Source organism: Podarcis muralis, chromosome 2 (assembly GCF_964188315.1).
Source record: "Podarcis muralis chromosome 2, rPodMur119.hap1.1, whole genome shotgun sequence".
Classification (NCBI taxonomy): domain Eukaryota; kingdom Metazoa; phylum Chordata; class Lepidosauria; order Squamata; family Lacertidae; genus Podarcis; species Podarcis muralis.
The window spans coordinates 36,310,416-36,331,276 of NC_135656.1; the positions used below are offsets into that span (position 1 = coordinate 36,310,416).

Consider the following 20,861-nt stretch of genomic DNA (forward strand, 5'->3'; position numbering starts at 1 on the left):
TTTCTTGATTGAGGTTTATCCTCACACTTCTGGATAGCAGGAGATGTGAGATTATCTGTCTATATTAGTGAATGCCCACTGAGAAGTAGCTTTACTGTCCACATATTAAGACTATCACCCTGGTCAGCACCACCATTCTTGGGGCAACACTTTTCAGTTGTGATGCTGGAGGAATTAAAAGGTAGAAAACAGCAGGTGGTGATTAAAACTGCCATTAAAAGCAAAAGTTTATATAATTCTTACTTTCAGTGATGATGTGAATCAGTTCCCTGCTGCTGATTGTACAGCAGTGTGTGTCATGCACAAGGAGTTTCATTTATTCGCTCCATTCCCAGTTTCTGTTTTGTCAAACTGCTCAGGGCACCCGGCCATTTGCAGCAACAACTGTATTGTTAATGTTTCGTTAAAGCTCCCAGAAGCTTGTAATTATGAACGCCAAGCAATTGCAATTACTGTTATAATCCAAGCTCTGCTCCAAGGCATGTGCTGCAGCTAATAAAGAGGCAGAGTTCGCTCCAGCTTTTCTAATGAGCTTGCCAGTTTGCCATCATGCTGGACCCAAATAATTGAGCAGGGACCATCCCCGATTCAAGACAGAAAAAGCAAGAGAGAGTTTTGGAGCAGATGTTCTAGTACAGTGGCAAGTAAAGCAAAATGGCTTAAGGAAACCTTCCATGTTCTTTGACTGCAGAGACCAATTGTTATTAGAAGCAGTTTTCAAACAAGACTAATAACTTCTATACTTAGCAAACTATCACGGTAGGATGCAGATTACCCGGTAAGTTATAATATAGGGCTTTGCAGCCTGAGGGATTCCAGGTTGAGACCAAGACAGAGAATGTTGCAGTCTGGTCTTACACATCGTTATTTAGAAGGAAGTCTCACTGAGTTCAGTGGGGCTTATTTCCAAGTTAGTGAACATAGGGCTTCAGCTTCAGTGACATGAACAGTATTTTCTGAGAGATAGGACCGTTGACAACAATACCAGTGGAAAAGACATAAAATGGTGCATTTGTGAGCAGGGATTTAACCAGTCAAAAGCAAAGGAATGGGACAGCAAGAGGCAGCATTGCCCAACATGACAAAAACAAATTACAATATCAGAGTCAATAGGATAACATTAGGCTATGGTGACTGGCCTATTTTCGTCCCTTATTACGGACTTCATGTGAACTTTTGTGGATTTTTTCTCTTTCTTGAGAGTTAGGCAATGGACTGTTCCATCCCACTTGACTTTCTTTCCCAGCAGTATTATATGGTAGAGGCAGTGGAAGCAGCAGGAGGCTCAGGAAACTGAATGGAGAGGGCAGCACTTGGCTGCAGGGTGCTTATTTCCCTGACCTCTTGCTCCCACTGCCTTTGCTGGGCAAGAAAGCAACCCACAGCCAGGTGCCTGAGATGGAAGCAGCCTGTCTCAGGGAACTGGATCAAGGGCATATTGTTCTCCAACATTGTGGAATGGCCCGTCAGTGGCTTGAGAATATCCACATTCTTTTTGTAATAGGCCACAGCCACTCAAAGTGCATCCATGGTGTCGTGGACAGTAGTGGAAAACCTTTAAAAATAGCAGGAGGGGAAGGTCAGCTGTGTGACAACCTATCAATTTAAAATAAACGTTTGTTTGGGAATCAAGACAGTACTAAGGGCACCAGGGAGATCACAAAAGTTCATAAAACTGCATGTTTGAGAACTTTAATTTGAGATTAACAAAATTTATAAAAGCTTCTGCTATGGAATCTATAAAGTGAGTTTCCAGATTCTGTTAAAGAATAATCCAATGTTACTTATTCTAATCTCTTTTTTTTTAAAAAAAATTCTCCATACTACTTATTCCTGACAAGTTGTCAATATAGTACATCCAGTGATATTACAGTGAGCTCCAAACTATCAGCAGAACCAAGTGAAAAAGAAGTACCGTATTTTTTGCTCTCCAAGACTCACTTTTTCCCTCCTAAAAAGTAAGGGGAAATGTGTGCGCGTCTTATGGAGCGAATGCAGGCTGCGCAGCTATCCCAGAAGCCGGAACAGCAAGAGGGATCACTGCTTTCACTGTGCGGCGATCCCTCTTGCTGTTCTGGCTTCTGAGATTCAGAATATTTTTTTTCTTGTTTTCCTCCTCCAAAAACTAGGTGTGTCTTGTGGTCTGGTGCGTCTTATAGAGCGAAAAATGCGCTACATCCAGATGGCTCAAAAAGGTGAGCTGTCACTACCGTTTGCTAAATAGGAAAGACTGCCAAATACTATGTAGAACTCACATATGCAGTAACTGGGATATAGTGAAAATATTCCTGAACTGCTTCATGGGAGTCCTACAAACTGGAACTTCTACATTATCAACAACTGGCAAAATGAGACAACCACAAACTTTAAAACGTTGGTTTAGTCATAGCACCATCTAGTGGAATACAAAGTTATCACTGGGAGTATCTCATAATATACTGTAATACTGTATAAAAACAATTCTGCTCTTACAGAAATGAAATTACCATAGTAATAAACCTAAAACCGGCATGTAAATAAGTTACAGATAACATGAGTGATGCTCATGTTCTCCATGATTTAAATACTGGTTTTGAGTTAATTTTGTTTCTCAGATAGAGTTACAAGACAGCCTGACATGCATGTAAACAGAAATAAGTTCCATTGAGTTTACGCCCAGGTAAATGGGTATAGGTGTATAGAATGTAACCTATGTCTCATTTAACTGTATAAATGACTCATTTGTCCCCTTGCTTCCCCTCTCTCTCCAAGGTTTAACAACTGGAATATTTAACAAATTCGAAGTGTGAACCCCCTGTGCTGACTTAATAGGTAAAGGTAAAGGTACCCCTGACTGTTAGGTCCAAGGTAAAGGTAAAGGTACCCCTGCCCGTACGGGCCAGTCTTGACAGACTCTAGGGTTGTGCGCTCATCTCACTCTAGAGGCTGGGAGCCAGCGCTGTCCACAGACACTTCTGGGTCATGTGGCCAGCGTGACGAAGCTGCTCTGGCGAGCCAGTGCAGCACACGGAAACGCCATTTACCTTCCCGCTAGTAAGTGGTCCCTATTTATCTACTTGCACGCGGGGGTGCTTTCGAACTGCTAGGTTGGCAGGCGCTGGGACCGAGCAACGGGAGCGCACCCCGCCGCAGGGATTCGAACCGCTGACCATGCGATCGGCAAGTCCTAGGCGCTGAGGTTTTACCCACAGTGCCACCCGCGTCCAGTCGCGGATAACTCTGGGGTTGCACGCTCATCTCGCTCTATAGGCCGAGGGAGCCAGCGTTTGTCCGCAGGCAGCTTTCGGGTCATGTGGCCAGCATAACTAAGCCGCTTCTGGCGAACCAGAACAGCGCACGGAAATGCTGTTTACCTTCCCGCCAGAGCGGTACCTATTTTATCTACTTGCACTTTGACGTGCTTTCGAACTGCTAGGTGGGCAGGAGCTGGGACCGAACAATGGGAGCTCACCCTGTTGCAGGGATGTGAACCGCCGACTTTCTGATCGGCAAGTGCTAGGCTCTGTGGTTTAGACCACAGTGCCACCCACGTCCCTGACTTAATAAATTAAGTCAAAAATAGAAGTGTTATACTGCTGTAAGATGTGGCACTGAGTGAATATTTCCTTAGTTTAACTCGAACCCTATGTACATGTTTGTGCTAAACATGACTAAGAAAAAATATTATCTTTTATAAACATCAGCAGTGAAACACATTTTGGTTTTTCTATGTGCAATAAAGAAAGATGCTTTATTTCCAGGGGGAAAATGCATTTGTCAGATAACTGGTCAAAACATTATCTTCATAAATTAAAGACTCTTAACAGGGAAGAATTAACTTGAGACATGAATGCCTGTGTCCACAATGAAAGTAATAACTGAACCTGAAAATTAATTTCACATCTGTCTAAAGAATTCAGTCACTTTACTTTATTACACAAAGTTCACTGTGTGTTATTCCAGGAATACTGATACCAACATCTTTGTCATGTCTATCAACATTGAGTAAGAATTCCACCCTGAAACACATTCAGGATATTACGGTACAATTGAAAGGGTATGCAAGATTCAGAATAGACAAGATGTGCCACTGTTCTCATTGTTAACAGTCCCCCAAAGTACTTGCTTTTTGTTCTGGTGCACATGGTATGCCTTTTGATGACATCAGTGGATTTCCTTTTGAGAATTCTTGCTCTACAGACAACTGGGTATAGTTGCTGAAGGAAGTACATCTAACATTGGGGGCAGGACAGAAAGCACAGCCCTACTCCCCAATATTGCCCCATATGTCAGTAATACATGTATAGGGCCTCAAAGTTGACAGCAGCATGTCCGCAAAAAGATGATTTAGATCAGGTGAGGAGAACCTTTTGTCCTCCAGATGTTATTTATCTACAACTTCCATTACCCCTGTCCATTGGACATGCTTACTAGGGCTGAAGGGAGCTGTAGTTCAGCAACCTCTGTGGGGGCCAAAGGTTCCCTGTTCATGATTTAGATAAAACCCTTCCTTCTAGAGAAGAATCCTCATAGTATAAAGTAATGTCATCATTGCCTGTTGATAAAGGAACTGTTTCCAAAATCAGTTTGCAGCTGCCATTTAATGAAGAATTATTTATTTTGTTACAATTCCCAGAGGGACAGCTGTGTTAGGCTGGTGCACCAAAACCAATAAAGAGTCTTGTGGCAGCACAAGGACTAACAAATTCATTATAGGGTCAGCTTTCATGGACCAGAATCCACTTAAGTGGATACATGAAGTGCAAGAGTGGGGAATCTGCTGCTGATCTGCATTTCCCATCCTGCCCAATCACAGGGCATGTTGGTTGGGGCTGATGGGAGTTGCAGCCCACTGGTTCCCCACCCCTGCTGAAGTGCAATCCCCAATTGGTGTGGACGTGTACATACATTGGGGCGGGGGGTTGACAGGAGTTAGTCCAAGAGAAATGCAAAAGGACAGTGATAATAACGTAAAAGCAAAATAAGTATTGTAACAATTAACAAGGCTGCATTGACAAAAGCATAAACACCCCATCCTTGGTAGGTGCCACCAGACTCTTTGTTATTTTCATTATCGTGCAATTTAAACACTGTGGTGATGTATGACAGAAACAGGCTGAGAATCTTAACAAGATTAAGCAACGGTGCTGTGGATAGCAACTCAATATAATGTACAAGAACAGATTTAGTTCCAAAGCAAGGCAACTGCCGTAACGTAACATGAAGAAACACAACAGTAGCAGGTCTACAGGACACATCCTTTGCCTGCATACAATTTTTTACATTCGTATGTTACGAAGTAATACACAGTCAAGACATGTTTGCATTTCCATCACAGTACAATTTTGATTCTTCAAATGTCTTCACAAGTTGCAATTCTCTCTGGACATCTTGGTTTAGAGATCCTTTTGCTTGCTCCTGTGGCCTTTGCTTCTGGCATATACTATCACATTTTGCAAAGATCCAATTCTGTAGATAGTTTAGGCAAAGCCTCATCCTACTCGAAGCAAAACAAAATACAGACCAAGTGTGTAACTCAAGTGTATATATATAAAAAATCACAAAAATGGCAGTTCCTTGGTTTTGCAGGCGTCTCCATTTTTCCCTGTTGCTGCTCACCTTTTATTCACAGATGTCCATGTCCACTTAAGTTCCTGCAGTGATGTGATTATATCCAACAGCACGAGCCATAGGAAACATTTGCCTCCATCTTCAATCCAGATGGAGCAGTTTTTCTAGCAACTTACCTCTAACTCTGTTGCATCAGTTAACAGTAACTATTCTGATGTACCAAAAGCACTACAAGGCACTACTACACAAAGTCATATGGTTCTATTGCAATATTTACACTGAGATTCATGTTGCAAAAATAGATAATAAAAATTCAGGTAGCCAAACATAAAGCCATTTCTCCTTCTGTCTTGGATGATTCCATGACTGCCAAAGAATTATCTGGAAGAGTATTGGCCTCTGCTGCTAATTCCATTTGATTATTTGCACCTTACGGTTTCTTAAGTTTTTATTAAAAACCACATATGGAACTTCTGACTTCTGCACCTATATCTGACCTGCATAGATAAGCTCATCCTCAAGCTTAGACAAGACCCCAACAAACTGATGAATACATTCTTTGGCCATAATACAGTTTACAACATTATCCTGACCTGCCTATACTAAATGATAGCTTGTGAATTCAATACAAAATAGTGAGGGGGAGAGAGATAACATAACCGCCCCCCCAACAAATCATTTATCATCATTCTGACAAAAAAAGCACAGAAAATTGTGATAGCAATTTCTATTAATTATGGAAACGGCAGCCACTTTACAATACTTAATTAGGAGTAACTAGATGTCACAAAATAAGTGGCTAGTTTTTCAAATTTCACAATCCTCTTTGTCAGACAGGTTGTTAAACAAAACAAGGTGTCATGGAGAGAAGAGATCTGTTGCTGGTAGAGGGCATGGTAGAAGCCCTATCACCAGTAAAGGACAAGCCCCTTGCAGATTGATTAGGTTAGTTTATGCCAAGTACAGATGGTTCAGGTTGCACCAAAGAACATTGGGACAAAGAATCAATGGCCATCCCCCCTTTGAAAATACCTGAGTAGTGATTCAAAACCAAATCAGAGACAGGTTCAAGTGCTGGCTTTGCAATTTCCAAAGTGAGCGTGGTCACTGATTCTTTGTTCAAATCATTTGCACATGGCATAAACAGACCTAATCATTTGGCAAACGTTTTCCTGAATCACTGTGCTAAGGCAATCACATATGGCACATGGGACTTCCACTGCGCTCTTACTAGCAACACCTTTTTCTCTTCTCTCCCTGTCGTCTTCCTTTTTTGTGTGTGCATTCCATATTCATCCCGATAAAGAGTTCTGTGAAACAAGAAGGTTAGTTCACTACTCTGCAGTCCTAATAACAGTATTATGATGCTGGGGTTGTCTGGATTTTCTCTCATGGTCCAATAGGGTTGACTGTAATTATAATTAATTATGGATACTGAAGAGTTTCCCTGTACTTGTATTAAGCAAGTCTTTCCTACCAGATGTAATTCCATGTCCTTAAGGTAGTCAAAGTGGGAAAACGTATATCAGAATTACAAATAGTAAGATGGGGGGGGGGGGGGGAGAGATATAAACTGGTACAAATGGCAATAGACAATGAATACTTCCTAAGTGCCACCACACTAGGGAATGATGGTTGGGAATCACAGCCAATTATTGCTCCAAATGACCTCTTCTAGATAATGGAACTAGTCTGCGGCAGAAACACAGCCCTCAGATGGCTTATTCTAGAATAGCACATAGCATTCAATGACCAGCTGAAGTAAGAAATTTGCTGACTGCAAGAGAGAATCAATGCAAATGCAAATATCCAATGCTGAAAAACATGTATATGCTTACTTTGTGTGGTCTCATTTCCCCTGTCTACCCAATACACTTGCACATACAATTTGTTAACATCTGAAAAACTGTTTCACCTGTTTTTGCTTGGGTTCTTTATAATGACTAGTTACATACATGTGCCTCTCTGGATAATGCCTTGCAGACAGAGCAGTAAGCAGATACCTGGTCCACAGCATTTTTCATTATACCATCTTACAAGTTTCCATCAAAGAAATCAAAATGTACAGTTTCATTAACAATGAGAGTATACATTGAAAATCTTCACGATGTTAAAAGGGAACAGCTTCTTTCATCTGTTATTAGACAGTCCTATCGTTGCAGAGATTAGTCAGAGGAACATATCTGTTCATCTATATATGTAAAATGCAGTTTAAAGCTACCTAGGAACAGGAAGCCCATATCCACTCATATTCATCCAAGTGTACAATTTGTAAGACACTATATGATGGTCAAGCAGCAACAAACCCATTCTTTCTGACAAAAACAAACATATATTACTAGCATCTTTCCAACTATCCCAGAACCTGATAGAACCGCAGGACTTTCTTCAGGTCTGCCAAGAATAAATCAGCTCCTGCATCAGATAGGTCATTGACATCAGGCAAGAACAGGTTTGCTTTATCAGGCGTAATCAAGTTATGCGACAAAAAGTGTACACCAATTTCATTACAAAAGCCTACCATTTTCTTGTTAACATGCTTTTGAGCTTTTGCCATCTGTTCAGGATTTTGGTCCATCTTGCAAGCACGTCTTGGCAACAGTGAAGACCAAACTATAGTAGCATTTGGGAACGCTCTTTTAAGAATGCCCAAGTCATTTTTCATGGATATAATGAGAGACAAGTTATCGTTGGGAAGTAGATCATCTTCTCCAATATGAATTATTATAAGGGATGGAGAAGAACGGAGATGATAAATTTCATGCAGAAGAGGCATGAGCTGTTCCCACTTCATTGCCTGTATCCCATGCCAATACACATATGCCCTTGAAACAGAGATGCCCAACTGCAATCCATGTGGTAGAATTTTAGCTCTCTTCTTTGACGCCAAGATCACAGAATTGCCACATATCCAGATTTCCTTTGGGGGAGGTTGCTGTCCTCCAGCACCTAAAAGTAAAATGCCACATTAGTTCAACTGCTTCAGATTGACCCCTGCACTAGCTTACTGTTCCTCCATCCTGAAAACGCTAGTACTAAAAGGTTAAAGACTGAAATTTAAAATCTATAAACAAGTTAATATGCTAGAAAATTTGATCAGCATTCTCTCAAGACCAAAATCAAGAGACCAAGCTAGCTGTACTTTTGAGAAGACAGAAGTCCACTAATATGCAGCAGAATTAAAACATTCACAGAAGCCTGTTAAGACAACTGACTGAGGAAAACCCACGAAGAGGATCAAGGATGGGGTAGGGTGAACAGTGCAGCTGAGCTCAGCACACGAGGAAACACACAAAAAAGGATATCCCCCTCCTTCAGCTGTAAGCACTCGTTTTCAGGAACAGGTGACAGGACTATCACTGCCACGGGTCATGAAAAGAGCTGGCTGCAGAACCAGTCTCAGCACCACTAATCCTTCCACTATGAGCAGCAGCCCAGATGATACGCAGGCAGGGAAGACAACAGTTGCTGAGTGATCCTGACATCTGCACTCACCCACTTATCAACCTGAGGCTATAGTGTACCTAGCTGTAGCAAATGCAGCTCAATTTGACCTGAATTGAAGAAGGTGCAATAAAGTGTTTTTTCTGACCAAGAAAGACCATTAAGCTGCTTTCACAGGAATAAGCATTCTGGGGCAATTTCCCCCACAAGGAAAGGCCACAGCAGAAACCAGCAAGTAGAGGCAATTTGGCATGCCTCATCTTCTTGCCACCCCAGAATTTTATTATGGCCAAAACATGGTAATCTTATGCTGCAATCCTTAGCATACATGGTAAGGAGTAATGGCCACTGGGCATATGGAACTGACTTTGGAGTTAACATGCTTAATTTTGTGTTGTTAAACTACATTTTACATATATAAATGGCAGAGAAAGAGAAAGTGCATCTGTACAGTATTCTGTTTGCCCAGTTCAGTGAACTCTGTGCAGTTTTAACAGATCTCGCCACTGCTGTTTTCACAAACATATCTGTATGAACCAAAATTCAGGCAAACAGAAAAGATGCTCCTCTCTCTTTATTTTTTTTAAGAGTCAAACCCTGCACTCAAACCTGCCTCTCCTCCATCAGCAAACAAATACTGCAGGTATTGACAACTGCAGGTTATTTACTGCATTTTTTCGTACGATTACTACAAAGAGTTTTATTAGGTAAGAGGGGAACCAGCAAGATTAGTCTACTTACCTCTGTGATGAGACTAGTGTCATTTAGAATGAAGGAGGAGGATATAATCAACCACAGCAGTAAGAGTAGGAAGACAGCAAAATTCAGTGAGTGGTGAAAATAGTCAAGAGCACGGAGATGGCCATTCGAATGGCAGGTGGTGCTAAGAACCTGGCTTGAGAGTTTTTTTAAAGTATCAAAACTGCAGTGACATAATGCAGTAGATTCTTTTTGGCTCTGTTAGCTTCAAAATCCGCACACAGAGAAAAATAAGGGGCACAAGTCGCAATCATTATGCTTTGACATCTGTGGAATGTGAATTATACCTACCACCTGTAACTCAGTTCCATAGAAGTTTTGAATAAAAGCACCAGAGAGGAAAAAGAACACTTCCAAAAAGAGCATCTGACTGTAATTAGCTGGTTTCTTTTTATTAGATGGATTAATACTTAAGATAAATATAAACAATATATGGCAACAAACAAGGTTTTAAAAACCCACAAAACAAAACTACATCTTAACAAAGTCACACATAACTTGAAAAACTAGGGTAGAAAAAATTATCTGAACCTTGTTTTGTGTCAAGAACAAAGAATCATACTGCTGGAAGAGAAGATGAACAAGTATAATACTCTACTATGAAGCTGGTCACCCACCCCCCAGCTTCCCACAGATTATTAGCCCGTGCAATCCAGAGCAGAGTGCCCAACTAGTAACTAAGTGGAACTCAGAAATGTACATGATGTACAAATAGATCCAGGTGTTAAAACAAAGGAGATGAGACATATATTGGTTTTAAAAGTAAAGTGGATTTGATAACTAAAAGTCACTGCTTCCAGTCTAATGTTGCCAGTCACACCTTCACCAATTATGGCATTAATAAGGGAGACCAAATCTAGCTCTCTGCTCCCAGTGCTATCATTGATTATTTGACCTGGGGTAGCTGAGGGAAGGAATTATGTGCATAGCACCTATGCATGCACACAGAACATTTCTGGAAACATGTGTCTGCAGCAGGCTGTCTAGTTTTTTGCTGGATAAGCTATAGCAAAGCACATGAACCACGTATGGAGATCCAAAGTAAATATATATACTTCAGAAATTTCTTAAAGCCAATGAGATTCTTTGGTGCCACAGAAATTCTGGGCACCCAAATGCAGCATTCGAAATTTCTGTAGTTGAAAAACCTTTAATTTCCAGCTGAATTTATTTAATGGCCAACTAGGAAAGGTTGCTGTCTTATGAGTGATGAGCCTCTGTTATGCTGGTCACAATGACTGTTCCCATCTTTAAGGCATGCCCACAGTGTTATGAGCACTGCTCAGCAGTACAAAACTTTAGGCTGCCGTTTTTGCAAGACTTATCCAGCAACATGTCTGCAGGGTGCTCCCTGTCCCTAGCAGAGCTGGTTTCAGGGTGGAAGGACTACTATCTTCTTGCTGTTGATATGCCCCCAGGCAGGTAGGCAATCTCCTCACTTTCTTTGGTCCAGCAACTTGATATCCAAGGGCACCTGCCTCTGCCACATGCTTACCCTCAGTCCTGGAGAAGTGTCTGGTGATGCATACCTGGATTTTGATGCTGTATGAATCCTGCTCCTGGTGCACTGCTGGATCCTTCCAAGCGATCAGTGCAACCTTGAGAGCATACTGTCCCAGTTGTTCCTAGGCAATATTTTATGTGAGCTACAATGTATTTTTCACTTGATAGTATTTGGACCACTACCCCTGGAAACATGTATGCATTCACTCAAGTATTTCCACAAGTGTACTTGATCAAGGAACAATGGCTGGTATGGATTTGAGCCAGCAACCTCCTGAGTTTGTTCACGCTTGCTTGGAGACAGCACTATTGCATTCTCTTGTTTGTTGCTACCACTTGATTCTATGCTTTTCTTCCATTGGGGTTTGCTAGAGGGGTAAAATGTTTTGCCTTCGAGCCAGTAATCACCTAAGTATGTTTGCTACCACTTTAGCAGACAGCACCAGAAGGGCCCCTTGAATGTGACTGCTGCCCAGTTGTCTGCACTTCGTACATGTTAGGGGCACAATGGCATGGCCAAAATGCCCCCAGCTTGGCTTACTGGCCCCCTTCATGTCTGCATTATACGCAGCATGTTCCGCATAGCACCAGATTGATGGACAGTGGCACTGTTTCCCTTTTTGTGTATTTTCCAAGTAGCGTGTTTCCCCACTCCCAGTCTGAGTATGCACTGGATATGGTAGCCTTTTTTCTGGCAAAGCAGCAACATATTGTTGGTCTCAGTGTAAGGCAAACATATGACTGCTTTGTTAATACAGTATCTTTGGAACAGCTATAGGCAGAACCAAATGCTAGACAAAGAGAGGCCAAAAGCACAAGACAATAAAGATCGTCTTCTTCTATAGTACTTACATCTATTGTTCAGAAGCATAAGGACCTCCTGATCATGCATTGTCTGACTTGCTGTATGACACAATAACATTAAAGCTTATCACATATAGCATGGTACCTATACTGATTCAGCAATTGCTTTTTCTAAATATTTCAGGATTTTATATACCATTGCATTTGTGCCCATATTCTTTTTCAACTCTTTATTTACTACTTTCTGGTTTCATAATGGGTATTCCATTGCCTTAATTGTTCCACTTGCCCACTTTAATGCAGTCACTAAAAATCTACATTATTAATTCAGACGTTTATGGTGTGGGGTGCACAATCAATTTATACCACAACATGTGTTTTCTGCATTTTCAAATATTCCACAATTAATTCTATCCTTTCTGGCCTTGTCAAAGGCCATGGGACACAGAGACAAAACTTTCCGTTTCCTGCTAAATAAAGAAAAATCTACCCTTGCTCTCAGTGAGTTGCAGCTAGATATATAGTTGGCACAATTATCAGAGTCATGCCACACTAGGCAGCTGTGGTTTGGAAGCTTTTCTATCCTCACTCACTTGCTGCCATTTTTTCCAAACAGGTGTGGGACAAGATACAGTGGCTGGAAATGGCAATCCCTGCAGGTTTGTGTTTCAGAGCATCTCGCTTGGGGTTGCAGCCCCATCATATTAGAGGGCACCTTGACTTACCTGTTACCTGTTGCACGGCAGTTATCACAGACGTACGGATCTCATTGACAGCCTTCTTCTTCTTCCCCCCTCCTGCCAAGCGGGGAATAGGATTCAGGCCTCCCGGAGGGTCTACTGCCGGAGGGGCCACTCCGTTGCTGCCTCCTGGATTCAATTCTGGGGTGCCTCCCGGATTCAATTCCGGGGTGCCTCCCGCTGCTGCCATGGCTTCCGGGCCAAGCAAGCCACGCCGGCCAGCGATTAAAACCGCCTCCAAGGCTTTCATGAGGGACGGGTTGGGGGGACTGTCCTTAGGATTGGGTCCCCTGGGAAACTTGTTTTCTGGAGTCCCAGGGACGACGAGGCTGTCGTCACTGGGCCTCTTGACTGGCTCCATGGCAGAAACAACGGGGAGATGGCAGGGAAGCTATGGGGTGCTCAAAAGGACCAAATTTTATTGCAGGTATAAGGGGAACTCCAGGCCCCAAAATAAACTATAAATATAGGGCGCTGCCTGTCTCTTGGGGCAGGTGCTTTGCAGGCTCAGCACTGAGGTGCTTCAGGTCCAGCACTGAGGTGGGGGCGGCGGGAGCCGCACCTGGCAGCACAAGCAAGCGACTTTTTAAAGCGGGAGGCGAAATGTAGGGCCCTTCGGGGTGGAAGGCAGAGGGGGCGGTTACTCTGCAGCCGGAAGAAGCGCGAGAGCGGAGGGGTCCAGCCCAGGCGCCCTTCTCTACCCCTCCCCCCGCTACCCTCCACGGGTCTCAGCTCCCGAGAGAGGCGCGGGGGTATCTGAGGCGCCCCCCTCCCGCGAACTCCGCTAGGCCCCGGACGCTTCCTCGCTGGAGAAGAGCGAAGAGGCAACGGGCCGTTGCCCTGGAAACGCTCGTCGTCGTCGTCCCCCCCTCGTCTCTCCGTCACCGCGAGCGCCGGACAAACGACGACAGCGGCGTGTGACCGCGAGCAGGGAGCAGCTTCCCATTTAACATCGAGCGGGAAAAGGACCCACGCAGCCGCCGTAGCCAATGACCCTTCTTCCGGACTGAGGAGGGAAGTGCGCGTGCGCACCTGGCGCGGCGCGGCTCGCTACTATATCCTAGACTCGCAACTTGTAGAGAGTCGCCTGGAGGCTTCAGTTCGTGGTTCAGTTTATCCCTCGCTTCCCTCTCCTCCTGGCGGAGGTGAGAGCTGCGCAGGACAGCATATCACGCATGCGCAGTGCGGAGGGAGGACCAAAGATGGCCAAGATATACCAAAAATCTGCATGTGTTTTTATAGGGAACAAATGTGCCTGGGCTGATTTATATGTGTAGGTGCACATTTAAAAATAGTTACTGCGCCATAAACACAGTGGACTGCCCACGTGTGCTTAACCCTAACCCTGCTTCCCTGAATTCAATAGAACTTACACCTGAGTACAGTAGTAGACATGGTTAGGATTGTGCTGCTAAGCAGCATGAGAAGATTTACATAATTTCACGGGGGGCCACCAGGTGGCGCATTGGAAGATGGCCGACAATAACATCTCTCCGACCCAGACGAGGTAATTAAGAGGCTGCTATGGGAAGTATGCAGTCTTCCCGACCCCCCAAGGAGATGGGGGGGGGGACTGCCTTGCCAGCGGTGGCCACAATGCACCCCTGGATTCGAAAGAAGGGGGTGCCGGCCACTTGGCACCAGCCCTCGGTGAAGTCGGCTCTTCCTGACGCTGCTTCCAATCTGCGCGTGCTGGTTCGCTTTAGCTCGAAAATATAATTGGAAATATATAATTGGAAAGAAGCTAGAGCACATACATCAAGCAAAGTTCGGGAGATAAGACTGCTGATTAATGGATCTCTGGGATCGGAGCGGCGGGCGTGACAAATCAAGTGATGAAGCGCCATTAAGAGACTGGTATGTCTGGAGTGAAGAAGGCGGGTGGAGGAAAAATCTTTTCTTTTCTTTGCCTTATGTGAGTACTAATAACCCTCCACCCCAAAGAAAGAAGAATCGTCGTATTTTACTAATCACAAGCAGGAATTTAAAAACTGTGTGGGGTGAATTAATGATCAAAGAGAGGACTGGTAAATATCGGAGAATGAAAAAATTCTATGACGCAGTTTTAAATGGCGTCTCGCCGTTTAAGACAGGCTTGTCTAAGAAAGACGGAGGGAGGAGGACCAGGATTATTGGAATGTGAATGATGATTGGAATGCGATCTTAACTTGGCAGAGCCCTCTATGAGATATTTGACAAGCCTGGGAAAACTAAAGGGCAGACCGAAGATAAATTTTTGAAGGAGGAGGGGAACGGCGGCTGTCCCTATGAGATATGACTTGTGGAGTGTGCAAAACCCACGCAGACGATGTTTGCTTCCAACCTGCTTGTGAAGATTATCAGAGATCGCAAAGAAAGGAATATATGACAACAACAAGAAGATGAAGAAAGTAATAAAGTGACTATCTGGATAGAACTGTTTAATTAAAGCAGTAATAGAAGTGATGTTTGGACCCACGTTCGGAGCTTGATGTATGGGTACCCCCAACAAAATTTAAAAATCTGGCTGTATAATTTGGAATTAATGTGATTTGAAATAATGTGATGTGATTGGCCTGTTAATAAAAATTATGTTTAAAAAAAAGGAAAGAGAAGATTTACATAATTGCAAACGTAACAAAAGTCATCAGCAATAAATAAAACTCATCAGAAAGTGCCCAATCAAATGGAACGATTTCCACATAAATCATAATGGGATCTAAAAAATACAAGATACAACAAGTTAATAGCTGTAACAGTTATTAAACAAGACCCTGGGGCCAAAAGTCTGTTCAGCAGCCTCAGCTTTTGTGGCTGGAGTGCAATCCAGTTACCGTAATTCATGGACGCTGCAATTGTAGAACCTTTCTGGCTTGTCTTAAATATTCAAGTTGACTTGAGGCTGGCAAATTATAAGCAAAAGTTGTTTTGTGGGGAATGGGGACAATGCTGCCTAACGGTGCAAGTAGCCACCACTGAAACACTTGTATTCGAAAGGATTTCTTTTCTATTGATGAAAGTGAGTTGGAACGAAATGGCATAGAATACCGAGGAAAAAACATTTTGCCTATGCTCTTCACCAAACTACAGGTGGCAATCTTATGCTCACTTGCTTAGGAGGAAGTCTTATGAAATCAATGAAGCTTTCAGCGAGCAACCCTCAGTAAGATCACACTGTTATAATACATGAATTGACTATTATTTAATGAAGATATCCCAGCATGTGTTCTTACACCCACAAAGTCCCTTTGGACAAGATGCATTTCTCTCCCACTGCTTAACAAGCTATGGATTCATTTCCACGTTCATGTAAATGTTATGTGTTAATTTTATCTCTGCCTTAAATTCTAAGCGGGTATTATTACTCATTTTATGATCCAGGGGCTCAGATTTTTTTATTTTTTTATTTTATTAATTTGTTGATAGCTTGTGATGCTGCTCCTTCTGAACAGCCATACTGGACTGGAGGGTGGAGAATTACAATGTGGACATTTAAAATAAATAAAAGTCTCCATCTTACTGGAGAATACAGTATGAATACATAACTATATTCTGAGAGTTCTTATATGTGTCGTGGAGTATTTAGTTAAAAGGCTGTATGGCTTATTCCTACCATGGGAGAGCATGTGAAATTTGAATTGAAAACTGGAATAAAGTGTTATTTTAATCCTAGCCTGAGATCTTGGGGCAATCTCCCCCACCCCACTTTCTCCTGGCCTTATATTGAATAGCAGAAGAACAAATGCAAAGCCCAGATGGTCCTTCTAATCAACAGCACGTGCACACTCAGTGTTCCCCCCTTTTGTATGTTAAACAAGAATGCATTTATTAAAGATATCAAGAATACATTTATTTATTTAAGAAAACATAACATGAAAACAAACTTTTCATAAAATTTCCTAATGTGCTTTTAGCAGTAAGGTAAAAGGTAAAGGCAGTATATCCATTTATCCCATATTAAATATGAATGAGCATAGATCTTTATTTGTGAAAGTTTTAAGTTAATGTTTATCATCAGCTTTTAAAAAAAAATAATATTAGGGTTTTAGCCTTCCACAGCATCCATGAGAAAGTTTTGTCAACAAGTGTGTGAAATCTGATAAATGTAATGCCAATTAAGAAAATGTTTTATTTGGAAATATATGGGAGATAATATGTTGAGAAAGTAGCTGACATTATTTACTTTGCTGCCAGCAACAATATGTTTCTAACAACCATTTATTACTCTACCTAATTGGTTACATTATCTCAAAACAGATCATTTCAAACAATTATCTTGTTTCAGCTGGGTTCGGAAACATTGAATCTTCATGCAGCACTAAGGTTATCTTCCTTCAATGCGAGTGTAACATTAATGTATGGAGCGTTGATTGGGATAGCAGTTGGTATATTCAAACAAAAAACCAGAGGACATTTTTCTTCTAGGAAAAATCAGTTCCTAAAATCAGAATTAAAGCTAGTACTAAATATTTTCAATAGGCCAAAATGCAAACATTATCTTGTTCTACATATTTTTGCTGAAAGTTCTGCAGCAGTCTACATGTCATAAAGCTTAAGCTGTTCTTTGATGTCAGTTTCAGACATCTCCCCAAATGTTTCTGTTTTTTCCTTTAAGAGGGTGAAGATGGCAGTCAGTTGTTCTCTTTGGACCCTGCCAAGAAGAGAAGAACAGTAACAGAAAGAGAAAATGGAAAAACCATTGCACCATAAACTTATAATGCCTCTGAGCAAGATTAATGGAGTCTGTCACAATGCTTTCCAATACTTCTTCTGCAGTTATATCTGGTGTCTCTGTGGTATGAGTACGATAGCCCTGGGATATTCCCCATCCAGAATTAAAAGCAGGAATGGAGACCTGTGGCCCTCCAGGTGTTGGACTCATCAGCCCTAGCCTGCTAACAACATCTGGATGGTACCATATTTCCCATCCCAGACCTAAAGTCTGATTTATGGTAGGACATTTGAATGAAACCTTTCCCTAACATTCAGAATGGAAAATAGCATGCCCCTCTGGTTGTGGGGGACCTTGGTTTCTAATCCCCACTTTGAGTGTGTTCATTTATTAAATGGAAATGGTCTTTTCAGATACAAGAGCCTATTTCCCTTAATCCCACCAGTTCCAAAAACATGTTGTTTATCTTTTAGTCCCAGCAATCATGGAAGCTAAGACCAGTAAGGTGCTATGTTACGTATGAAGGTGTTTTATGTAAATAGATAGCTTCTTTAAGAAGGCACAACAGAGCAGTTGTTTAAAGCAGGGTTTCAGTTTAATGTACGTAATTTAGAGGGAAGTGATGGGATGTCTAAAAACACCTGTAACTTCAGGTTACTTCTCCCATCCGTTAGACAATGGACATGCTCTGTGACTTGTGACATTTTTATATGTCCAACTTTGAACTTCACTTTGTAGAAACAAGCATCTCTGAAGTGTGTCACCCTTAAAAACGACTATAGTTCCAAAACATACTTTTCTGATGGTCTCCATCACTCTGATACCTTGAGGAAGGGATCTAGCACTTATTCTTCATTGAAATTAGGGACAACTGGGGATTAATCATTTGCTACTCAGGAGTCAGTGAGCTTGCCATGAGGAGTTGAGCAGTGGTCCCAAAGGGATATGTGTGGTACAGAAGCAAGTTCAGTTTAAATGAACCTTCAGGGGTGAGAGGACATCATGTCTGCACAAACTAATGCTTCAGCGCTGATTGCATATTTTATTTCAGAAAATCATAGATGTCTAACAGCAGGGGTGAGATCTTTAATGTGGAACTCTCATTCTAAACATATTTTAGCAAAGGGGAGGGAATACTAATACTAAGTCCTGCCCATTCGAAATCCCAGTTCAGTCATCTTTCCCACCCTCCCATATAAAGAGAAAAACTAGTTCTGTCCCCCCCCCCCCTTATGGAACAAGTCAATCTTAAGGCACATCGGCACATCTGAATGGATAAAGCAACAGACTTCTTTGGAATGTTTTAAAGTCTATTGTGATATGAACTTCTATGGGCAAGAACCTTGAAAAATTCATGGCTTACACATGGCAACTGTACTGGTGTAAGAACATGCACATTCTTGAATCTGCAGTTCAGTTGAATGTCGGTTTCTTGATGTGGCAAAAGAAGAAATATTGGTAAATTCAGAAAGACTGGATTTGGAACTAAGAGGAACTTCTATAATTAATAGCAATGAATTAGATTATTATTATTATTATTATTATTATTATTATTATTATTATTATTATTATTATTATGACTTCTGGCTTAAAAATGGATTTTCCATGGTTATGTTTCAAAAGAAATGTAAGTTTTCTTGTTATTTTTCTTCTTCATCAAAAAGAGGAGGTAGAACAGGACTGTATGTGTTGTATCCAATGCTGCGAGTGCAGAGTTATACTCGTGCAATGGGACTTACCCTTCCTCTCCTTGTATGCCTTCAAAATTTATTATGGGGTATTCTGCAATCCTCAGGAGCAAATTTTCCAGCTGTACGGGGGGGGGGGCGGTTGAGGAGAGGAAGTATCGATTTGGAGGCCGAAGTATTCTCTGCTAGTGGAAGAGCAGCCTAGGCTACAAGCAGAAGCCTGTGGACCAGCCTAGACAAAATGCTCTGCCATGTGGTTTTTCCCTTGACATTTTCTTCTACAGAATGAGCGGCAGAAGTTGCAAAAGCAGAGAGAAAGATGTGTGCAGGTGGATTGCAGTGTGCCATGAGACAAAAGTAGCTTTGGGGCGAAGGGGTTTTAGTGTGGGAAAACAGAAAAGCATATCTCCTGTCATGCTCAACTTCAACAGCAGACATACTGGGGTGGGTGGGTGGTTGTTGTTTTTTAAATCACATGAAAACATAATGTGACTGAGTATCACGTAGCTTGGCCCATAGCCATTACTGTCTGAGAGAAATGGTTACCATTTTTAAAATGAGCTTAGTAACTGTCCCTGCTGAGGAGAACACACGGTGGTGGAACACTCTTTTCACAGCAACCCATTGCATAGATTTCATTATACTTGTGACTTGGGTTTAAAAGTTCATTGCCCTGATCATTCAGAAGACTTCTCTATTATAACCAAGGCTCCAGTGCTGATTCATGGTGACAGACACTATTATACATTCCTGATTAGCTACCATGGGTGTAGTCAGGACTTTTGTTTGCGGAGGGGCAGCAAAAGTTGTTGGCCTCCCCCCCCCCAAGGAAATAAAGATTGTTGAACTTTTCTTGGGAAATCACAGGTAAAAATACCCTGTACTGTAAATAGGACATTGCGGGGTGGGGGGAGCTTCTGCTTGGAGGGCAGAACCTCAGATAACTGAGCACTTTCAGTGCTTTTCAATAATATTTGTGTACTCCCATGGGTACAGGAGATGGGGAGGAAAGGGGGAGGAAAGGAAGCGACAGGCAGCCTTTCATGTGAACAACTCCAAATCCTTACCTACTTTGGAGTGAGGCATCGCTTCTTTCCAATTTTGGACTGCTCTTTTGTGCAAGCATGGTAGATCACAAAAGGTATATGCGCACATATAAACAAATATCATTGGATCTCAGGTTTCCTGGCTTGGAGCAACACACACACACACACACACACACACACACGGCTGCTGTTTTGTGCAAATTTGGTAGATTGAGGAAAAATAATAAGAAAGTTGTGTGCTTACAGGTAAACAAATACCAGTGTGCATGCCCATAGTGATCTCAGGGAAGGCCAGCCCACCCATGAAGTGGTGTGAAGTAGTTGCCTCAGGCAGAAGAAGCCCCCAAGGCAGCAGCCTCATGGGCGCCTCCTGCTACTCCCCCACCTCTGCCGGAGAATCGGTGCCAGTATAGCCGCTGATCTCCTGCTGGTTTCCGGCAAGATCTTGCGAGACATCATCAAAGTCTTGCAAGATGTCAAGGAGAGCAGAAGTCCTCATGAGATCTGGGTGAGATCTTGCAAGTTCTTTCAGGGAATCGGCACCAATGCCAGCACTGCTTCTCCACAAGAGGCGGAGGAGACACAACTGGTAGTGAGCGTCCCACTGGTGGTGGTGTGGCAGAGCAGGGTGGCACTTCCTGTTTCTCCTCAAGTGGAAAAATGGGATGTACCACCC

The 20,861-nt window shown here is 42.4% G+C and overlaps 2 protein-coding genes across 2 annotated transcripts in view; both read right to left on the reverse strand.

The window, feature by feature from the left end:
• Positions 1–7,742: 7,742 nt before the first annotated feature.
• On the reverse strand, positions 7,743–13,922 carry LOC114590660 (uncharacterized). Its single transcript, XM_028717026.2, has 2 exons — positions 12,786–13,922; positions 7,743–8,499 (listed from the first exon to the last, which is right to left on the reverse strand). Exons 1-2 carry the CDS (start codon positions 13,159–13,161, stop codon positions 7,904–7,906), a joined length of 972 nt encoding a protein of 323 aa, XP_028572859.2. The 5' UTR covers positions 13,162–13,922; the 3' UTR covers positions 7,743–7,903.
• Positions 13,923–16,616: 2,694 nt separating this feature from the next.
• The window catches only part of MXRA7 (matrix remodeling associated 7), a 59,631-nt gene continuing 55,386 nt past the window's right edge, over positions 16,617–20,861 (reverse strand). The window contains exon 4 of the mRNA XM_028717031.2: positions 16,617–17,430. Coding sequence (XP_028572864.2) covers positions 17,316–17,430 — 115 coding nt within the window. The 3' untranslated portion in view covers positions 16,617–17,315. The remainder of the gene's footprint in view (positions 17,431–20,861) is intronic.

What these genes read in the sequence shown, in the direction of transcription:
- LOC114590660 (XM_028717026.2), bottom strand. Translation starts at nt 13,161, where the DNA reads ATGGAGCCAGTCAAGAGGCCCAGTGACGACAGCCTCGTCGTCCCTGGG. An exon ending in TGCCGTGCAACAGGTAACAG is followed by an intron (nt 8,500 to 12,785) that starts GTAAGTCAAGGT and finishes TTTTACTTTTAG; the next exon opens with GTGCTGGAGGACAGCAACCT.